The sequence below is a fragment of the Anolis sagrei genome, chromosome 2, assembly GCF_037176765.1.
Source record: "Anolis sagrei isolate rAnoSag1 chromosome 2, rAnoSag1.mat, whole genome shotgun sequence".
NCBI lineage: Eukaryota > Metazoa > Chordata > Lepidosauria > Squamata > Dactyloidae > Anolis > Anolis sagrei.
In genome coordinates, this window is record NC_090022.1 from 253,432,561 (window position 1) to 253,450,430 (window position 17,870).

Genomic DNA, 17,870 nt, shown 5'->3' on the forward strand with positions numbered 1-17,870 from the left:
CACAGGTTGAGAACAACTAATTTAACCAATTGCGCCACCGAGGGCTCCATAATGCAGATCGAACTGGATTATATAGCAGCATGGACTCATACAATTCAGTTCAACAATCTGCATTATTTGAGGCTCCTTCTACCCTGCCATATAATCCAGATTATCAAAGCAGATGATCCACTTTATCATATTTGAACTGGATTTTATGAGTCTAAATTGCCATATAATCCAGTTCGAAGCAGATAATCTGGATTTTATATGGCAGTGTTGAAGGGAACTGAGGGCCTTCCACAAAGCCACATAACCCAGAATATCAAGGCAGAAAATCTCACAATATCTGCTTTGAACTGGGTTATGTGAGTCCATACTGCCATTTTTCCAGTTCAGAGCAGATAATGTGGGATTTTATTCAGCTGTGTGGAAAGGGCCTGAGTCTACACTGACCATATAATCCAGTTCATACTGCATTATATTGCAGTGTAGATGGGGTCTGGGTCCTTCCTATTCAATCTCAGTATAGGACAGATTTACCCACCAATATGCATTTTCCCAACATTAATATATTATTGTGAGACATCCCTGTGGTCATACAATGTATTCTGGAATCATTTGATCTTAGATGCACAGGTAAGTTCCATTAGCTCTACAAAAGGCCAGATCCTAATTTTTAAAAAACTACAATTGGTTAGTTGATGCCTACACTTGAGCCTCAAAAGGTGCCATTACACCTGAGATTGACTACTATTTCCTTCCATGTTGAAGTTGCCATCATATAAACCAGGGCTTCTAAAACGTTTTCCACTTGTGACCCTTTTTCGCCTGGGAAATTTGTATGCAACCGGAGGTATATGTGTATATAAAACAGGTATACAAATCAAACATTTACTGATAATTATTTGAAATACATTTCTTTGTGATTTATGTTTTGGTATTCTTAAAATTTTACCATTTAGTAAATATCAATTTATATTAATAAGGGATTGTAATTGTACTTGTGTATTTTTGCATATAGAATTATGGTACTTAAGCAGGGAAAAGGAAAGGGCCCGAGGCTGTTAGGAATGGTGGGAGTTGGAGTCCAAAACATCTGGAGGGCCAAAGTTTGCCCATGCCTGCCATAGAAAATCCTCAACACGTTTCATGCCATGCTGGCAATGCTTGGTTTTCAGTCCCAAGTGGCAGAATATGCTCTGCTGGCTCTCCCCCCCCCCCCCTCAAATCATGTAAACATCTAAAACCACAAGCTGGCAAGCTACACAATTTTTTCGTGACTCCCAAGTCAGTGAAAGGACCCCAAATGACACTGTGATCCAATTTGATATAAACAACTGGACTCAATATAATTCACCACTAGCCTTCTTTCCAGTTGTTTAAAAGACACTGGGTTGCCCACAGAAATCCATAACAGGAAACTGCTACATCCAAATGGCCATTTCAAAATGGACCACATCCACATTTTTGCTGCCAAGGCCAGCCGTGGAGAGTTTGCCAATATACAGAAAAGCTATTAAGTTGCATTTTCCAGCCTCCATTCTTCCTCTGAGTCACGCATTATTTGCCAGGCAAGATGGGAACAAGCGGAGAGGGTTTCTGATAAGCAAGGAAAGAGCAGGTGGAAGTAAACATACTGGCACAGCATCCCAATAAGCATTAGGTGGAGAATACATCAATACGGAAAGCAGGAGCAAGAGAATCCACCCAATGCTTCTTAGTTCACTTTGATATAAACTAATGAAATTTTTTACAAGTATTCTCCATGACCTTTTTTTTAAAGCAGTGGTTCTCAACATTCCTAACTGTAGTGGTTCAGCCTTCAATTGTTTCATTGCTGAGGCTTCTGAGTTAAATAATCAAGATCTTGCCGGGGTTTCAATGTCAAATGACCAAGATCCTGCAGACTCACAGGGGTTTGGAAATGGGGATTTCAATCAGGAGAGTGTTGTTAGCCAGAATGAAGCTGGGATGGTCAAGCCTGACACTGATGTGTTTGTACAAGCAGAGAAAGAGTCTGAGAAAGACTTTGGGTTCCCAAGGCAGTCAAGGTCAGAATGTGAAAAGAATGAAGTAATTTATTGTCAAAGGCTTTTATGGCTGGAATCACTGGGTTGTTGTAGGTTTTTCGGGCTATATGGCCATGTTCTAGAAGCACTCTCTCCTGAAGTTTTGCCTGCATCTATGGCAAGCATCCTCACAACCTCTGAGGATGCTTGCCATAGATGCAAGCGAAATGTCAGAAGAGAATGCTTCTAGAACATGGCCCTATAGACCGAAAAACCTAAAACAACCCAATGCAGTCATTGGCAATTTGAGGGAGGATGAGACAGATTTTGATAGAAGGAGCCAGATCAGTCAACAAAGACATCTGGAAGAGGGTAGAAGGTAATCCCAAAGATTAAGAGAAAAAAAGGGGCCAGGGTGAGGTTTCCCAAGGGAAACGGAATGCCTTTGCCATGGCTTTTTGAATATATATATGTGGGCATCTGCAACTGGGATTTTCACTGAAGCCAACATTTAGTTTGGAGACTTGTCCACAGCTGCATGGTACATGGTAGACTCCTGCAGAAGTGAGAGGATCGCTCTTGTCCTTTGCTGAACGTAGCATTTGTTGGAACCACGGACCGCATAGGGAAGCTGATGAGGAAACACAACATACAAACTATCTACAGACCCACCAAGAAAATCCAACAAATGCTACGTTCACCAAAGGACAAGAGGGATCCTCTCACTTCTACTGGAGTCTACCGTGTACCATGCAGCTGTGGACAAGTCTACATAGAGACCACCAAACGCAGCATTGCCCAAACAAGAATCAAGGAACATGAAAGGCACTGCAGACTACTTCAACCAGAGAAATCAGCCATAGCAGAGCACCTGATGAACCAACCTGGACACAGCATTTTATTTGAGAACACAGAAATGCTGGACCACTCTCACAACCACCATGTCAGACTACACAGAGAAGCCATTGAAATACACAAGCATGTGGACAATTTCAACAGAAAGGAGGAAACCATGACAATGAACAAAATCTGGCTACCAGTATTAAAAAAAATCTAAAATTACAACAGCACAACAGCAGAGAGGAAGCAGGCAGGGACAACTAATTACCTCTCAACAAATGTTTGCTCTAGGCACAGTCAGCCCATTGTATGCTAATCAAGGTGGTCAGTTGAAACATTCACACCTAACTCCAGCAGACAAGAGTCCTTTGTCCCACCCTGGTCATTCCACAGATATATAAACCCATTTTCCTAGTTCCAACAGACCTCACTACCTCTGAGGATGCTTGCCATAGATGCAAGCGAAACGTCAGGAGAGAATGCCTCTAGACCAAGGCCACACAGCCCGAAAAAACCTACAACAACCCAGTGATTCCGGCCATGAAAGCCTTCGACAATAAATTGTGGGATTATCTACCTTGATATTCTGGGTTACATGGCTGTGTGGAAGAGCCCTTAATATGCAAAAGTTGCAGCACATCCAAACACAGAATATAGAATGGGATCAAACACAAAAGTCCTATTATCAAATACGGTAATTTGATAAATTTACCGTATAAAATACGGTAATTTGTGAGCTCTGCTCCCTGCCCAACCCCGAAAAAGGGCCATGAAAAGCTACGAGCCAAGATCAACAATTCCTCAACTGGCCACCAGGGGGCGATGGAGGTAACAAACTTCTCGCCGGGAAGCAATGTCCTGCGCATGCGCTTATCTGTAATGTTTAAGACCCGCACGCTCACCCAAGGACTGCAATTCCCTGCAGCACTTGCGGCCACGCATTTCCCCCTATACATCTTTTCTCTGCTCGCATGCGCATTGCAGAGCGGCTTCTAAAGGGAGAGGGAAGGATGAGGAGAATGTCATTTATCCAATATATATATATTGCAGACCTGTCAACTTCTTATGTTTTCTGCTGTCACGGTGCGGTTCTGCAAAAACATCCACGAGACCCTCCTGTTTCTTTCGCGTCACGCCTTTAAATTGCAAAAGCAGGGACACTATTGGTCCTTGAAACCTCACGTGATAGGATCCAACCTGCTCTTCCATAGGGTGCATCCACACTGTGGAATTAATGCAGTTTGACAGCGCTTTAACTGCCCTGGCTCAATGCTATGGCATCCTGTAATTTGATGAGGCACCAACATTCTGGCAGAGAAGGCTGAAGTCCTTGTAAAACTAGAAGCTTTGCGCCATGGCAGCTCAAGTGGTATCAGACTGCATTAAAATTCAACAGTTTAGATGCAGTCCTGGGCCCCCTGGATGGTGCAGCGGGTTAAACTGTTGAGCTGCAGAACTTGCTGACTGAAAGGTTGGCGGTTGGAATCTGAGGAACAGAGTGAGCCCCCATTGCTAGCCCCAGCTTCTGCCAACTAAATAGTTTAAAAACATTCAAATGTAAGTAGAGCAATATGTATTATGTATTATAAACGTCAGGAGAGAATGCCTCGAGAACATGGCCATATAGCCCGAAAAAACCTATTTATGTATTTACAGTATTTATATTCTACCCTTCTTACCCCGCAGGGGGAGTCCCCAGTGGCGCAGTGGGTTAAACCCCTGTGCCGGCAGGACTAAAGACCGACAGGTCGCAGGTTCGAATCCGGGGAGAGGTGGATGAGCTCCAGCTCCTCATGCGGGGACATGAGAGAAGCCTCCCACAAGGATGATAAAAAAAAAAAAACATCAAATCATCCAGGTGTCCCTTGGGCAACGTCCTTGCAGACGGCCAATTCTCTCACACCAGGAGTCACTCCTGACACGACAAAAAAAAAAATTTAAAAAAAAACCCGCAGGGGACTCAGGGCGGATTACAGTGCACATATAGATGGCCAACATTCAATGCCATTAGACATAAAACATATATAGACAGACAGAGGCAATTTAACATTCCAGCTTTCCGGCTTCATGAGGGTATGTTCGATTCCGGCCACAGGGGAAGCTGCTGCTTCACTGTCCATTTGTGACACCGAGTCCTTTGATGGAGTACTTCCTCATTCTTCTGCATGCTGCTGGAATGTTTTATGGCGTTGTAAATTAAATTAGCCTCACAGCATAAAGCAGTACCTAAATTTTCTACCTGACAGATGCAACTGTCTTTCGGGCAGCAAAAGTCGACAACAAGCTAGAGCAATGGCCAGAAGCTCACTCCGACCCAGGATGGCTTCGAACTCATGACCTCTCGGTCAGTAGTGATTTAATGCAGCTGTCTTTCAGCTAGCTGTGCCACAGCCAGGTAACAACACTCTATGGAGTTATGCTTGTCGCATAACCTTGGAGGTGTCTACGGACAATGCCGGCTCTTTGGCTTAGAAATGGAGAGGAGCTCCACCTCTCAGAGTCGGTCATGACTAGACTTAATGTCAGGAGAAACCTTTACCTTAGATGCAGTGCTAGACTCAGGCTGTGGTTCTATGAAAGCATGGCAAGGAAGAGAGTCTTATGTATTTATTTCTGAGCAGGAGTAAGTGTGAACTGCAATAGTATTACCAGTTTCTATGTATGACTGCAAATCTGGACAGCAACAAAAACATAGGAAGAAAAAATGAACATCTGAGATGTGCTGGAGGTCTGCAGATACCATGAACAATAAATGAGTCCTGGAGTAAATCAAGGGACCCAATACGGTGTTGTGGTTTAAGCGTTGGACTACAACTATGGAGATTGAGGTTCGGATCCCAACTTGGTTGAAACCTACCAGGTGAGTCTCACTCTCTCAGCCTCAGACCAAGGCCATGGCAAACCTCATCAGAACAAATGTTGCCAAGAAAACCCTATATTGGTGGGCCATCTTTCAACACTAGAAATAATGCAGGGGTATTTTTTTTTCATGTCAAGAGTGACTTGAGAAACTGCAAGTCACTTCTGGTGTGAGAAAATTGGCTGTCTGCAAGCACATTGCCCAGGGGACGCCCGGCTGTTTTGATGTTTTACCATCCTTGTAGGAGGCTTCTCTCATGTTCCCGCATGAGGAGCTGGAGCTTACAGAGGGAGCTCAACCCACTCTCCCCAGATTGGAACTGCTTGTTGGTACAAGATTTTAACCCATTGCGCCACTGAGGACTTTGCTAATTAATGCAGTTCAGCATCACTTTTAGTGTCATGGTTCAAAGCTATGGAATAATGAGAGCTTCTCTTTTTTTGTCAAAAGCCACTTGAGAAACTGCAAGTCACTTCTGGTGTGAGAGAAGTGGCCGTCTGCAAGGGCATTGATGTTTTACTATCCTTGTGGGGGACTTCTCTCATGTCCCCGCATGGGGAGCTGGAGCTGACAGAGGGAACTCATCCGTGCTCTCCCCGGATTTGAACCAACGACCCTGTCTGTCTTCAGTCCTGCCAGCACAATGGTTTAACCCACGGTGCCACCAGGGGCTCCACTCCACCAAAGATGGAATTGGACCAAACTTGGCACACAGAGCCCCCATGACCAGAAAAAAATACTGGAGATCTTTGAGGGAAATTCACCTTGGGAGAGTTGTAGTTCAACTACATCCAGACAGCACTGTTAACCTGATATGCCAAAATTTGATTACTGGAGGGGTTTGGGGGGAACTGACCTGATAATGGGAGCTGTAGTTCTGCAAAGTCTTTTGTATTCTCTTTCAATCAGTGCTGGTGCCTCACCAGACTACAAATCTACAAATCCCACCACTGACTCTTGTTGAACTGCATCAAATTTACAGTGTGGATGCGCCCCAAGTCACCACAAGTCGCAAATGACTCGAAAGCTCACAAAAAGAAAGCAAATCAAACCTGAACTCTTTCTAGAAGCCCAGATGACTAAACTGAAACAGGCTTTGGACACAGCATGACAAACAATGACTCATTAGAAAAGATTATAGTTCTTAGTAAAGTAGAAGGCGGTATTAAAAGAGGAAAAGCCACATTACAGATAGATATACTCAATGACCCTAAGTTTGCAAGAGCTAAGCAGAGCTATTGATGACAGGATGGCTCCCATTCATCAGACTGCCATAAGTTGGAAGTTAACTTGACAACAAGTAACATGTCCAAATGTGCTGTACTGGGAAAAACTTTAAAATTTCAAAAATTCTAAACAGGAAAACAAAATACAAAAGTCACGATCTAGGCAGCTTCTGAAAACCTTTTCCCCAGAATGGCTGCTTGGGGGAAAGGAAGCAGGCAGATCGAGTGGGCATAATGTAGTCTTGAGGACTGCAGATCATAGACCTAAGAACTGCTAGAGACTACAAGCTCTGAAGCAAAAAAAGAAAAGAAAAGCAAATGATGGCTCCCACGCTCTTCAAACATTGAGAGGGACAAGGTATGGCATCTGCCAACATACTCTATGGTACCTGATCATGTCTGATCTTGCAAGCTAAGCATGGTCAGCCCTGGTTAGTACCTGGATGAGAGACCATCAATGAAAACCAAATGCTGTAGGCTGCATTTCAGAGGAAGGACGAGGCAACACTACCTCTGAGAATACTTCACCAGAGAAAACCCTATGTAATTAATGCAGTTACCATAAACTTTTGTTTTTGTGTCAGGAGTGACTTGAGAAACTGCAAATTGCTTCTGGTGTGAGAGAATTGTCTGCAAGATTGTTGCCCAGGGGACGCCCGGATGTTTTACCATCCTGTGGGAGATTTCTCTCATGTCCCCACATTGGAAGCTGGAGCTGATGGGAACTCACCCTGTCTCCCGGATTTGAAATGCCAACCTTGAAGTCAGTTCAGCTGGCACAAGGGTTTAACCCATTGTGCCACCGCGGATCCATACTTGAATGCACACATACACAGAGACAAAAGGTATGTCTCAGTTCTAAGGGAATGAGAGCTAAAGATCAGAGTGAATTGAAAAAAAACAACACATTAAGATATACAGAAAAGGGAGGGAGGGAGGGAAGGAGGAAAGCAGGAGTACAAGAAGAAGAGCAGAAGAGAAAGAGTAGTGGGATGGAGTACTGAGGGTTTCTAACTCCTGCGAGGCTCATTACTATTTCAAGTTAATAGAACAGGAAAAACAATACCAAGAACAGCAACAAATCAAAGCAGCACTTTATTTCCTGTTTTAAATAACACAAAACTCCCTGTACTTTAAAATGTATATTCTTGAATTTTTGGTTTTTTTCCCTATCTCTCTGAGTTAAGCATGAAACCTTACAATTTGTGAATCATTTTGCCTTCCTCTAGATGGGGGCGTACTTATAAAGAAGCACCATCTGGTTGAAATCATAATTGAAGTGACTCGGTGTAGGAGATTTATCTTTTGGAAGGAAAATATACAACTGCCTTGATGATGCTCTATTACTCTGTTGCTGACATTTCTTCTTTCTGTGACAATTCTTTGAAATAAAACGATAGAGAAAAATATTACTGTAAATCACAGCAAGTCACACATTTACACCTAAAACTTTTAGAATGCATGCCAATTTCAGCCGAGCAGGGCTTTTAATTTTTTAAAAACTAACACTTTATTGAATTCAAAGAAAAAACCAACCAACAACACAAACAGTGCAAAACAAAAACAGGATGTATGTGTGCATGTATGTGTATGATGAATAAAAAGAATGCAACTCTCCAGTCCTGGTTTTCACCAGCTGAACAATTTGGCAACTTGGGATTCCATTTTCTACAGTACATCATCTCAACAGAAAAGATAATGACTACCAGTCCTTTTCTAGTTTCTAGATAGAATGAAACAAGATGCAACAAGTTGTTTTAAGGGTGAACTGTGCATTCTGAAGATTGCAACCAAAATTATTTCCCTATTTCTGTCAGAGCAACCTCCAAAAACGGACATACACCATGCAACTCATATGGCAACCATTCTACCCTTATAAGGGTTGGGGACATATTTTGGGGTGATATTACGTCTGTTGCTTCTTATTTCTCAGAGGATTTATGGCACTTACTTTGATATATCAACTGCCACTCTTCCAAGAACTGTGTGACAGTCATTTGTACTTGGATACATTTCTACAGTAGAGTGTCGCTTATCCAACATAAACGGGCTGGCAGAATGCTGGATAAGCGAAAATGTTGGATAATAAGGAGGGATTAAGGAAAAGCCTATTAAAAGTCAAATTACATTATGATTTTACAAATTAAGTACCAAAACATCATGTTTTACAACAAATCAACAGAAAAAGCAGTTCAATATACAGTGACATTATGTAGTAATTACTGTATTTATTAATTTAGCACCAAAACATCACAATGTATTGAAACAGCTGTGGATCGGGCAGGAGGCAGACAGTGTTGGATAATACAGAACATTGGATGAGCAAAGGTTGCATAAGTAAGACTCTACTGTATTTGGATTATTGCACTGCGTGGTGCTTGCAGCTAGCTTTGAAATTGATCTAGAAACTTCAGCGAGTATATTTGATGAAGTAACCAGTGTCTAGGGAAAAAACTTATGCATAATAAACTTGTTAGTTTTCAAGTTGGGTTGTTGTAAATTTTTGGGCTGTATGGCCATGTTCCAGAAGCATTCTCTCCTGACGTTTCACCTGCATCTATGGCAGCCATTCTCAGAGGTTGTGAAGTCATGTTTTCAAATTGCCACAATTCTGTTCATCTTGCTCCAATAAACTAAAGGAGGATCAACACTGTAGAATTAATGCAGTTTGACACCACTTGAACTGGCAGTGGAGAAGCTGCGGAGGTAGCATGAGAAACCATAATAACATGTATTTATGCCTAGTGTAATTCTTATCAACGTGGACATTTTTCATGAAGCACACAAAACACGACTATGAGTTTCCAGAAGTCAGTTCTAGTGTTACAGCTCCATAGAGGGCGTTTAAGGTTTAAATACCTTTAAATACCCTCTTATCTCTGCACACACAGAAAACAGCAAAGGCATTTTCAAGACTGATAGGGAGCCTCCAGGGGGACATCCATCTTTGTCAGAGACTCCCAGCTCCTGCTTCCATTATATTCCTTTTGGCATATAATAAACAGTTAGATATTTTCCCCAAAGCTTTTTGGGATTGTTTTAATACTTTCAGATCTCAGTACTGTTTTATTTCTTCTTCCAATTTCCCTTTTATGTTTATTATCTGTGCCTGGTGGTTGTATTGCTTTTATATAACTGTTCTTTTTGTACTTCTTTGTACACCCTCCAGAGAATTTGGTTAATTTGGTCTTTAAAAATATAATGAAAAAATTACAGAGGGATAATAGAAATGTTTGGCTGATGCGGATAACTATTAGCAAGTGGCATCTCAAACGTATTAACTATTTCAGAGTGGGTTCTAATAGATTATGCCACGTGATGTATTTTTTTTAGCTCTTAATGTGCCACAAAATTCTGAGATTAAAAAAAACAGACTATGGGAAATATGCCATGTTCCTTAAAGAACAGATCAGATAACTCATTCCAATGTTTTTCAATTGTTTTTCTTTCTTCCACCATCTTGAGATAGAAACTATGTAAATATTACAGCAGCTTTGTGGGAAATATGGCAAAGCAGTAGCAAAAGATTATGACAGTCAGTTTCTTTGAATACTTATATGGATATAATATTGAAGATGAGAAGCAGAAAATCTTGCATACCATCTTACTAGTGCAATAGTATTTACCTACTTAAAAGTAAGTATTTTGAGTTTAGTGGATTTTACCACTAGGTAAGTGGATAGAGAACCAATGTTTGAGTGTTTGATTAAGGGTGCGTCTACACTGTAACTTTAACTGCCATGGTTCAATGCTAAGGAATCATATGCACCAACATTTTGACAGAGTAGGTGAAAGATCTTGTAACTTCCATGATTCTCTAGCATTGAGTCATAGCAGTTAAAGTAAAGCCAAACTGCATTAATTCAACACTGTAAGGACAGCCTAAGATTCTGGGATTCCAGGCTTCAAATCCTTGCTTGTGTATATATGTCCATTGGGTGACTTTCAGTGAGTCACACTCTTACAAAGAAACCCCCAGAGTATAATTGGATTTGACTTGAAGGCACATAACAGTAACAGAAATGATTTACAAACCTCAGCCGCACTATGATATGGAGTCACTATGGTGTAATACCTGAAGTGTGTGTTTGGTCGTGGAACCTACTAGGCAAGCTATACTCTCTCAGCCTCTTAGGAAGGCAATGGAAACTTCTCTGAACAAATCTTGCAAAGAACACCTTGTTTGAGGCTTGCCATAAGTCAGAAATGACTTGAATGCATGCAAGAAGTGGATATAGGATTGAAATACAACAGTTTCATATGTATTCAGAAGTCTCATTGTGTTAAATGATTTTACTCCTAGATAATTGTTTTCAGGATTTCGATCTGAAGGATGTATAGGAGTGCTGTTTAAACTGCTACTGTGTTTATTGGGAAACTGATGTGCAGCACAGCTAGTGTTTCTCTCTGTGCCATTAAAATCTTCACTTGTTCATCTGTGATGCTGCAGAGATATGGGTGTCTGAGTTTGGGTTGCACAGGTTGGTTGGCATCCTTATAATAATATCACACTTGGTGTTGTTGAAGGCTTTCATGGCCGGAATCACTGGGTTGCTGTGAGTGTTCCAGGCTGTATGGCCATGTGCCAGAAGCATACCCTCCTGACATTTTACCAACATCTATGGCAGGCACCCTCAGAGGTTGAGAGGTCTGTTGAAAGCTAGGCAAGTGAGGTTTATGTATCTGTGGAATGTCCAGGATGGGAGAATGAATTCTTGTCTGATTGAGGCATGTGAATGTTGCAATTGGCCACCTTGATTAGCATTTAATGGCCTTGCAGCTTCAAAGCCTAGCTGATTGCTGCTTGGGGAAATCCTTTGTTGGGAAGTATCAGCTGGCCCTAATTGGTTCTTGTCTGGAATTCCCCTGCTTTTTGAGTGTTGTTCTTTATTTATTGTCCTGATTTTTGAGGTTTTTTAAAATACTGGTAGCCAGATTTTGTTCATTTTCATGGTTTCCTCCTTTCCGTTGAAATTGTCTACATGCTCGTGGATTTCAGTGGCTTCTCTGTATAGTCTGACATGGTGATTGTCAGAGTGGTCCAGCATTTCTGTGTTCTCAAATATGCTGTGTCCAGGTTGGTTCATCAGGTGCTCTGCTATGGCTGACTTCTCTGACTGAATTAGTCTACAGTGCCCTTTCATGTTCCTTGATTTGTGTTTGGGCGCTGCGCGTGGTGGTCTCTATGTAGATTTGTTCACAGCTGCATGGTATACGGTAGACTCCTGCAGAGGTAAGAGGAATCCCCCAGGCAGCAATCAACCAGACTTTGAAGCTGCAAGGTCATTCAATTGCAACATTCACACTTGCCTCAAACAGACAATCGTTCTTTCTCCCACCCTGGACATTCCACAGATACATAAACCCCACTTGTCTTGTTTCCCACAGAACCTCACAACCTCTGAGGATGCCTGCCATAGATGTGGGTGAAACGGCAGGAGATAATGCTTCTGGAACATGGCCATACAGTCCGTAAAACTCGCAGTAACACAACATAATACTTTATTTGTAGCCTGCCCTATCTCCCCGAGTGGACTCTGGGTGGCTTTCAACATAATAAAGGCAAACATTCAATGACAGTATAAAACAGAAGTAAAAATATAAACAACAATCAATAAAATAAATTACACAAGTTAAAACAAGTAATTTAAATAATAACAATTAAATAATCAATATATAAACCACTAAAAGCCAGGTAAGATAGCATAGTAACCTTAGCCCTGAAAAGGCTGAATATTCAAATACAAAGCCATGTTTAGTATGGATCAATATGCAAAGAGATATTATAGTCCCTTTGAGACTTTAAATGGTTTTACTCCGATGTAACCGTGTGCAGGATTGCCATCTGAAGGGTGCTTGGGAACACTGTTTAAACTGCTACTGGGTTTATCAGGAACTTGATGTGCAGCCCATGTTTTTAAATGCTTAAATTGCTCATCGAGGTTTAGAGTGTGCAGGTTGTTTGGCATCTTTAGCCCTGAAAAGATTGGATTCAAAGACAGAGCTGTGCCAGCCTAGTTCAGTAAGCAAAGAGATCTTATAGCTCCTTTGAGACTTGATTGCCCCTTTCTCTTGGTTTCAAAGGGGCTGCAAGATCTCTTTTGATTCCTGAAAAGGATATGAAGAATTGATGGTCATGTTCTAAACAGAAGCCTCTGCAGCCAAGTTCCCTGTGGATTTTAATGAACTGCAGTGGCTGAAGTTCATGTTTTTTCTCAAGCAATAGGTTTCTCACTCTGTTCTTGCCTGTCAGGCACAACATTGTCTGGGCAAACGAGAGGAAGATGAATGGATGTGGTAGCAGAACGGCGGAAGAAGAGATCAGTATGCAAATGGATCTTGTACTCTGTTTCTCTTATTCTTAAGCAGGTTACAAGATTCCTTTTCATTCCTGAAAAGGGCATGAAAAATTGGCAAGCTGCTGTTCCACACAGCCGCAAAGCTCCCTGTGGCGAAGTTCCCTGTTGATTTTAACAGAGATTGGGTTTCCAGCGAGTGATGTACATGCTTTTCGAGGAAGAGGTTTCTCTCTTTATTCCTGCCTCTTTGGGCAAACCACTTGGTAGCTTGAATAGACGTACATGCTTGGTGAGCAACAGGTTTCTCTCAGTCATATTCTCTCCAGTCAGACATGACTTTGTCTGGGCAAATAATAGGAGGATGAGTTGATGTAGCGGCTGAATAGAGGAAGAACAGATTGGTATGCAAAGAGATCTTGTAGCCCTTTTCTCTCTCTTTTTTAAGCGGGACTGCAAGGTATCAAGAATTGACAGCACTGTTCCAAACAGAAGCAAGCGTGAAGTTTCCCATGGATTTTAACAGACTGGAAATGGCATTTTTGCCGATCAGACCCAACTGTGTGCAAACCATGTGGCGGCTGAAGAAATATACATGCGTTTCGAGCAACAGGTTTCTCTCTCAGTCCTATTCTTTCCAGACAGACACGTCTTTTTCTGGGTAAACATTACCAGGATTAATAGATGTGATGGCATGATTTTCTAGCAAGAGGCATCCTCTCTTTTTTCTCGTCAGACACAACTTCGTCAGGGCAAATGAAGTAACAGCTGCGGCTGAATACATGAATCTCAAGCAACAGGTTTCTCTCTCCATTCTATTCTATCCAGTCAGATGTGACTTTCCCTGGCAAACAATGATGAATAGAGGAAGAAGCAATGCCTTGGGGAAGCCAAAGCCTTGATTCAGGTGAGCAAAAATTATGCAGAGGCACTGACTTTGAAGGAGAGAGGCGAAGAAAGGCTGCTTTGGAAGGACTGGAGGGAGGAGAAAAGGGGTGGTGCGGGGTGGGCTTGGCACTGGATATTCTCTCCCTGTGCCCACCCACTGCCAAAGCCAGGTGACAATCAAAGCCCTAATATATATAGAGGGAGAGAGAGAGGGAGGGAGAGAGAGAGGGAGGGAGAGAGAGAGGGAGGGAGAGAGAGAGGGAGGGGATAGACAGATAGTGTGTCGGAGGATGTCTGAATACCACTGTAATGTATTAGGTTCTGCAGTTGATGGTGGTTGGTGATGGAAGCCTTAATGTAAGTATTAGTTCTAAAGGGTTTAGTAATCTGTAAGTAAGTGTTCATGGGTGAAAGCAATTAAGGGTTAAGGTATGCAAGAGATAGGTTGCAGCTGAGTGTTTCTGGATATAAGGAGCAAGCCTTGGAAGTGACCTTTGGGAGAAAAATATTTGTCTTGTTTTGGTAGTAGATGCTGCTGGTTTTCCCCCAGGTTTGTGGATTTTCGGTATCCTGACCTGTTGCCTGAACCCTTGAATCTTTGGACTGGCTTTTGACTACGGTATAGACTCTTGATCTCTGGACTTTGCTCAATGAACTCTCGGCATTTGAGCACTGGACTGGACCCTTTGACCTGTTGCCTGAACCCTTGGAACCTTGAATCTTGGACTGGCTTTTGACTACAGTATAGACTCTTGATCCCTGGACTTCACTCAATGAACTCTGGGCATTTGACCACTGGACTGCCCTGTAGCGTTTGCTATCAGTTTTTGTTTTGTATTCTGTGGCCGAGTGCTATCTTGATGTTTCACGTTTTGGACTATTAAAACAGCCAGAAAGTAAGTGCTGTTTTAATTGAACTGTTTTTATACTGACTGGGTATTTGTTTGGGTCATCTCTACCTGAATAAGGGCAGAGCCCTGGCAACGTGACAGCCACAAGCTTCGCATCTTCCCACATATGGCAAGCCCCTCACAAGGCTATCTTGGCAAGGGTGATTTTTACCTTTGCCTTCTTCTGAAGCTGAGAGAGCGCGAGTTCCTGCAGACCGACAGGATTTCTTTCATTCAGAAGGACTTGGCTATTTTCCCGCCTTTGCCTTCCTCTGAGGCTGAGGGAGCGCACTTTCCTTGCCCCGAGGAAGAGCCATGACGGAGCCCGAGGGCCTGTCCTTAGCGGAGCCCACCGCTAAGGAGCAGCCGGGGAACCTCTCCTCCGCCAGCGCCGCTCCCTTCTGGGCCACCGTAGCCCACCCCGCGCGGGTCTCCATAGCGGCGGCCATTTTGTTGCTGGCGTTGCTAGGCAACGGTCTCCTGCTGCACCGGCTTCGCTGCTGCTGTGGCTGCCAAAGGGAGCAGCGCCGGAAGAAGGCGGACTTCCTGCTGGCGCACCTGGCCGTGGCCGACCTCTGCTGCGCCGGACTCTTGCTCGGCCCGCAGCTGGCGCCTTCCAATCCCGCCACAAGCAGTGACGCCGCCGCCTCCCGCCTGCTTCGGGTCCTGCAGGGCTGGGGCCTCTTGGCGCCTTCCAATATGCTCGTCCTGATCGCCTTCGAGCGCTGCGGTCCTAGCGCCCGACGCTTTCCCCGAGCCGCTTCGGCCTCGCTGGGCTGGCTCTTGGCGCTGCTTTTGGCGCTGCCGCAGGCCTCCGCCTTCCCTCCGGGACGGGCCTACGCCGCCTATTGGGCCCTGGCAGGCTTCGTGGCACCCGCAGGCCTCTTGGGAGCGGCGTGCGCGCGCATCCTTTGCTCCCTGAGAGCCTCTCCAGAAGAGGAGGAGGAAGAGGAGGAGGAGGACGCCGCTGCCTCCCCAGCCCGGTCCCCGCCGTGGTTCCTCCGCTTCCTGCCGGGAGCCAAGCCCTCCTCCTCTTCCTCCTCCTCCTCTTCGCCTCGGAGCCTGCCCCGCGCCCGAACCCGCGCCCTCCACCTGGCGCTGGCCTTGAGCGCCCTCTTCGCCCTCTGCGGCCTGCCCCGCTTCGCCCTCGAGCTCGCCGAGGGGCCTCCCGCCGCCTTCGGGAGCCTCCTGGCGGCCGCCAACGCCGCCCTCAACCCCTTCGCCTGCCTCCTCTTCCGCAGCCACCGGCCCTGGGCCCGCAGCCTCCAGAGGAGCCTTTGCCGCTGCCCCGAAGGCCCCCTGCCCCGTAGGAGGGCCCGGCGCCAAGCCCCGCCGCCCCACACCCAAGCGCCTCCAAGGCCGCTCTGCCCCTGCCAGCAGCACCCGCCGTCCCACGCCCTGGCCGAGCCCTTCGAGGCTTAGGCTTTTCCAGCAATGTTCATTCTCAAGGGGCTAAACTTCGGCCTTCCCTCCAGGTGTTTTGGACTTCAACTCCCAGAATTCCTAACAGACTCGGGCCCCTTCCTTTTCCCCCTCAGCCGCTTAAGCGGCTGAGGGGGAAAAGGAAAGGGCCTGAGTCTGTTAGGAATTCTGGGAGTTGAAGTCCAAAACACCCGGAGGGATGGCCCAAGTTTGCCCATGCCTGCCTCAGTGTTTCATAGCAAGGAAGAGCTCAATCAGACCTCGTTATTTTAAATAGTCACTTGAAATGCAAGGTTTTTGTCCAAAGTAAATGTGTTTACATATAGGGGGAAGTAAGTCATAGCCAAATCATTGGGTTGGAAGAGACCTTGTGGGCCATTCAGCCCAATCCTCTGCCAAGAAGCAGGAGGTAATAGTATGATAGCTGGGTCCGGAAGCTCCAAGCGTTACAGAGATGCCGCATCGCTTCGTGAGCGCTGTTTGCGCAAGAGAGACTTGGCTAATGTAAGCCAGGCCAGAGACGGATAATGTAGAAAGAATGTAAGAGTTCTTTAATGGTGAAACCCTTACCCTAACCCTGAACCGTACCATAAGCCTAAGCCCTTACCTAAACCTAACCCTAAACCATACCCTAACCATAACCCCTAACCGTAATCCCTAACCCTTACCCTAACTCTAACCCCTAACCGTAATCCCTAACCCTAAGCATACCCTCCTTTCTATCCTTCCTTTGCTCACCCTGCTCTCACTCCACCCCCTCTCTCCCCTTATTCACAGCCACCTTTGCGGCATTTCCGTAACGCTCGGAGCTTGTGGGCCCAGCTATCATATTATCACCAAGCAGGAAAATTGCATTTAAAGCAGACCCGACAGATGGCCATCCAGCCTCTGTTTAAAAGCCTCCAATGAATGAGCCTCCACCACACCCCGGGGCAGAGAGTTCCACTGCTGAACAGCTCTCACAGTTAGGAAGTATTTCCTCATGTTCAGGTGGAGTCTCGTGTCCTGTAGCTTGAAGCCATTGTTCCCCATCCTACTCTCCAGGGCAGCAAAAAACAAGCTTGTTCCTTCCTCCCTATGACTTCCTCTCACATATTTATACATGGCCATCATTTCTCCTCTCAGCCTTCTCTTCTGCAGGCTAAACATACCCAGCTCTTTAAACCACTCCTCATAGGGTGGTGGTTCCCAACCTTTTTTTGACCAGGGACCACTTTGAGCAGGGACCACTCTTCCAACATTAGTACCAAAAGGGTTAGGAATCAGGTTTTGGTCAACTTTAGATTTGATTTGGGGTGCTGATTCAGAAAATTGTATTCGATAGACCACATCAGCTCTAGTTTCTCATACAGAACATATGCCATGATTAGTGACAAGGAAAGAGTGGCAGGCAGTACAAACGGAGTGGAAATAAAGTGGAATGAGGCTCGCTGACCAGAGTTTTGTCCTTGCGGCCC

At 44.6% G+C, this 17,870-nt stretch overlaps 2 protein-coding genes across 4 annotated transcripts in view; one reads left to right on the top strand and one right to left on the bottom strand.

The window, feature by feature from the left end:
• The window catches only part of RFESD (Rieske Fe-S domain containing), a 30,483-nt gene extending 14,484 nt beyond the window's left edge, over window positions 1-15,999 (bottom strand). Inside the window, exon 1 of one of the 3 annotated variants that reach the window (XM_060761799.2) lies at window positions 15,164-15,999. In XM_060761799.2, coding sequence (XP_060617782.2) covers window positions 15,164-15,225 — 62 coding nt within the window. In that variant the 5' untranslated portion in view covers window positions 15,226-15,999. Of the gene's footprint in view, window positions 1-3,408; window positions 3,528-3,883; window positions 3,987-15,163 lie in introns of those variants that run through there. The other 2 variants (XM_060761800.2, XM_060761802.2) reach the window with 2 other exon arrangements.
• GPR150 (G protein-coupled receptor 150) lies at window positions 15,248-16,523 on the top strand. The gene has a single exon (XM_060761798.2). It carries the CDS (start codon window positions 15,307-15,309, stop codon window positions 16,411-16,413), a length of 1,107 nt encoding a protein of 368 aa, XP_060617781.2. The 5' UTR covers window positions 15,248-15,306; the 3' UTR covers window positions 16,414-16,523.
• Window positions 16,524-17,870: the final 1,347 nt, after the last annotated feature.